At 42.4% G+C, this 4,533-nt stretch overlaps 1 protein-coding gene across 3 annotated transcripts in view; it reads left to right on the forward strand.

Annotated features, from left to right (window-relative positions):
- Positions 1 to 4,533, forward strand: part of KIAA1217 (KIAA1217 ortholog) — a 92,390-nt gene that overhangs the window by 72,480 nt on the left and 15,377 nt on the right. For all 3 annotated transcript variants that reach the window (XM_010190429.1, XM_010190430.1, XM_010190431.1), the window contains 3 exons: positions 915 to 1,045; positions 1,288 to 1,435; positions 3,679 to 4,180. In XM_010190429.1, coding sequence (XP_010188731.1) covers positions 915 to 1,045; positions 1,288 to 1,435; positions 3,679 to 4,180 — 781 coding nt within the window. The remainder of the gene's footprint in view (positions 1 to 914; positions 1,046 to 1,287; positions 1,436 to 3,678; positions 4,181 to 4,533) is intronic.

A 4,533-nucleotide genomic window follows, 5' to 3' on the forward strand; every position in this document is an offset into this window, starting at 1 on the left:
TTCAGGCAATCAGCCCATTTCTTGGGTCTCTTACCACAATTGCATTACTGCTACCTGAGTGGATGCAAGGCCCAAAATTAGGTTAAAATGAGTCGCCAATTTGTCAGTTCAGAGTTTGCTTTGCATTGTTTTCTACCACGCAATAAACCGCTTCTCAGAATATTCCTGTTAGTAAATTTGGTATCTTAATAGAGGCAGATTTCTCTTAGAATAAATATTAAAGAGGTGATCCTTTTAAGGTATTTGCATGGGTGTTTGTGTAGTTGTGCATAATGCATTTCAGGTGGATTTGAGAAACTTTTTAGCTTATATGTGGAAACTTCAGCTAAAGCCATGTGGTCTCAACCTTAAATGGAAAAAGGGTGGCTACCAAAAAAACCAAAAATGAAGTTATGTGGAAACAAGACCCTGTATCCTGTCTATCAAGACCCTGGCAGATAGAGACTGCCATTAGTGCCAGTTTTTGGGTTGTTACTTCACTGTTGGACATTCCTTTGCATGTCATCAACAATGAGAAAATGCACTGTGCAAACCAGTACTGGCTGTAGAGATACAGTGTGTCTGTACCCTTCTGAAATTTGCATCCCCAGAGGGTTGGCTGTTAGATGTGTTTCACTGCCCTGCTTGCCCTTCATAGCACAGCTGCTCTGAGGTCAGTATGCTCTGCACATCTGCAGCCTGTCAGAGAAATCGGTGATTTGGGCTAGGTACAAGTCTGTTCCTATGCTGTGAGTGCGAGTGTCCAGCATCTTCACCTCTCCTCATGGTACCCTGCTGCTTTTTCAGCCTGTGGTGTCATTTAAAGATGCCACAGTTGAAATTTCTGATTTAGTTTAATCCATTCATTTACACATATTTGATTGTCATGTGCAAGTCCTGCTTACATTTTATGTCCACTTCTTTTGTTTTGCCAGTGAGCTGGAGGCATTTGTTGAAGACCTGAAGAATGACTCCACTGCTTCCAGCAAGACAGTTACACTGAAAGATGTTGAAGATGGAGCCTTTCTTTTGCGTCAAGTGGGAGAAGCTGTTGCCACCCTGAAAGGTATGTACTTTTCCTTTTTACTTTTGGTTCTTCTCTTTTAGCCACAGTGGCTGAGAACAGTTTTGTCTTTGATCAGGGGGTGCTAACTTTCACTTCCAAGATTTAAAGTTGGGATTAAGGACCATGTTGCATGAGCCCTGGGGAGAGGAAGACACTCAACTATTAAACATTCCCCTCATCATCCATTTCTCCCCAAGGCTTTTATTGTTTCATCTTGAGCTTCACAGTTGCTGTCTTTGCAGGAGAGTTCCCGACATTGCAAAATAAAATGCGAGCAATCCTGCGGATTGAGGTAGAAGCTGTGAGGTTCCTAAAGGAAGAGCCCCACAAGCTAGACAGCTTGCTGAAACGTGTGCGCAGCATGACCGATATCCTTACCATACTCAGGAGGTGATTTATTTTTTTTTTTTCCCCTCAAAACTGAAGTGTTTCCTCAAGCAGGGCTGGAACAGCTTTTGGGTTTGGGTTTTCCCTTTCTCCTCAGGTGATTTTGAGAAATGTAACTTGCTTGGAGTATTTTATAGATTCTTTCTAGAGCCCTCTCAAGGGAAATAAAATTAGCCTTTCCTGTGCTCTGTGCATTGGTTCTGTTTTGACCAGCAGCCCCAGTTGTTTAGACCTTGTAACTGAAAACAGCTACACTGAACGCAGCACTTTCACATTTGGGAAGTACCTGGATGAGAAAGCTTGCAGAATGGCATCAGTCCCATATCTGAGCTAATTAACTGTAGGCATTTACAGCAATCTAAGCTAACAGAAATATTCTCTGACACTGAAACATACATCACCAAAATTGTAACAGTAAGAAATAAAACAGGGAAGTATTCTAAGTGGATAAAAATATCCTAAACCTTCTGAAAGAAAGAAATATTTTTCAATATGCTTGTGAATTAATGCAAATTCTTTACTCTGTTCTTTGCAAGGAAGAGGCTTTAGAGAAAGTTGAAATATTAGATAAAATTTGTGTCCACTAAGTGCCAGTGTTTAGCTATGTTTGTCAGAATATATGAGCAGCAAATGACTGCTGATTTATATGAGGCAATAGGCATTGGATTTCATTCCTACTCAAAACCAGTGAATCAGGCTAAACTGTCCATGGTGGTGGTCTGAATTGTACTTCAATTACAAGAAAATTTAAGTCATAAGCCTATTGTTGCTACCATTATTCTTAGGAATGTAGGGTTGTCATTGTTGCTGTATATTCTGGAGCATATGTAAAATGGATTTGCCAGTACTGGCAGATGGATAAAATGGTTTACGTAACAGTTCTTCTAAGAGCCGTCACTTATTTTTCCATGCAGATAAACATCTATATCCTTACATATTAATTTCCCTTCCTTAAAAATTAGTACAGTTATTTACTGTTTGGGGAAAAAAAACCCAAACCAACAATAAGCTATGCATGCCAAAGTTTTACCAAAAGTAATTTTTTGCGGTGAAATTACATATTGAGCCTTACAAAGTCTGTTTCAGTAATGGAAAAACTGGTGGCATTTGACAACCAGCTATACTCTGGAGCTCAGCCATTTCACAGCTAGCTGCCAGAAATAGTTGACTCTTTACATCCTAAGCTCATTCTGCCCCAAACTCTTGACAGACAAGACCTTTGTGAAGTATCAATTGAAGGCTTTGTTTTGGCAATTTGCAAAACTGCTGCCTCACATTCTATGTAACTACTGCTTTCTGTGCTATTATAGCCCAGGAACATCTTGTTTAGTTAGATATAGTCTAAAATATTTAAGTAAACTCATTTCCATTCTCCCTCTAAAATCAACCTACTGTAACACATGGTTTGATCAAAAAGCGCCAGTACGTCCATGAAGATTTGTAAACATTTTTAAAAGCAAAAACATGCTATTTAGAGTGACCTTTTTAAAACTCTGAGTCCCTGACTCCGAAAGAAAGCTGTAACATCACACAACTGAGAGCATCAGAAGGAAAAAACACCATTTTGATTTTGCAGAAGTTCATTGTTAGGTATTTCTCATGACTCCCTGTCATGGAATCGCACCAAAATGGCTACAAGCACCACAAACAATGAACTCAAGCTTTAATCTGAAACTGAAATTCAGCAGACAAAACTTTATTCACCAAAACAATATTCCACTGACATTCAACAAATACAGGTTCGATATGCTGGTTGGGAATATTACCAGACACAGCTGAGTTAAGAATTCTTAAGTTTTAGGCCAAACGATCCAAAATGTGCACTCACTCACTCACTCACTCACCAAAAAGGGAGGGCTCTCAATCTCGAGAAGTTACCTTAAGTGGCATCCCAACTCAAGGGGAGAGTCCCCGACTGCAGACCCGCTGCTCCGAGGAGGACCGACTCCAATGAGTCCTCTGACGGGGGCCCCATTTATACCCTGGTCGAATCTGATCTGTGGTCAATACATGGTCGTTTCAGCCCCCTATTGGCTGAGGACCCCAACTTTCCCACCTTTGACCCCCATGGTGTGGACCAGACATGAGCTGTGAGGGGGGAGGCAGTCCTGGCGCCACCAGGGCCAGAAACTTTAGCACTGTCTTTGTTGGGTCTTTCTCAGGTCTTTAGTAGGGTGGGTGCATCTGCCACACTCCTCTGTATGCTAACCGTGTGCCGTGCTGTTGTGTTCCATCTGGCTGGGCAGACATGTTACAGAAGGACTGCTGAGGGGTGCAGATCCATCCCAAGCCATGCAATACTCTGCTGTGGAAAAGGCCGCTGCAGCTGACACACTGAAAAACCAGGAGGAGCTCAAGCACCCCCAGGGACAGACACAGCAAAACCTCACAGCAATGGCATCAGAGTCTCAGGTGTCAACAGTCAAGTCAGAAGTTGTCCCCTTCTCAACAATGACGGTCCATCACGTGCAGAGCTCGCCAGTTGTCATCCGTCAGTCTCAGCACTCATCAGCCCTGGTCAACCATTCCCAGGGTTCGCCCACTGCAGCCAGCCACAGCGAAGGTGTGCCAGCTGGTGGCCACCTCTCGGCCACCCCACCAGCCCCCTCACAAGAGCCTGCAACAGGATCACAGCCCACACAGGCCACACCAGCACCACAGGTCTCTGTCAATGGCACCACCATGCAAAGTCTTTTCATTGAGGAAATTCACAGTGCAAGTACCAGAAACCGAGCTGTGTCAATTGAGGTACGGTGTATTCTACTCAACCAGTTGTCCTTTCTTTGGGTCTGAACTCCCAGTCTCACTCCTGAGACTGCAGGTGGGAATTTTCAAATGCGTTCTGGGGATTTATATGCTTAACCCCTAACTACACCTTGCACTTCTGAAGATACCCTCTGATTCTAGATGCAACAGGATAATAACATCTGAGTAACTGTGTTTTTCAAATAACTTTTCTTTTTAAAAATTTTAAAACCTTTTTAAGAATACCTTATTTTTGGAACAATATCAATAGATTCTCTAGCAACATTTGCATCAGTGGATTTCATTCACTCAAATATCCATATCCCTCATTATGGAGAGGTAGAAGTGAAAGAGTG

Source organism: Mesitornis unicolor, unplaced genomic scaffold, assembly GCF_000695765.1.
Source record: "Mesitornis unicolor isolate BGI_N332 unplaced genomic scaffold, ASM69576v1 scaffold10238, whole genome shotgun sequence".
Lineage (NCBI taxonomy): Eukaryota > Metazoa > Chordata > Aves > Mesitornithiformes > Mesitornithidae > Mesitornis > Mesitornis unicolor.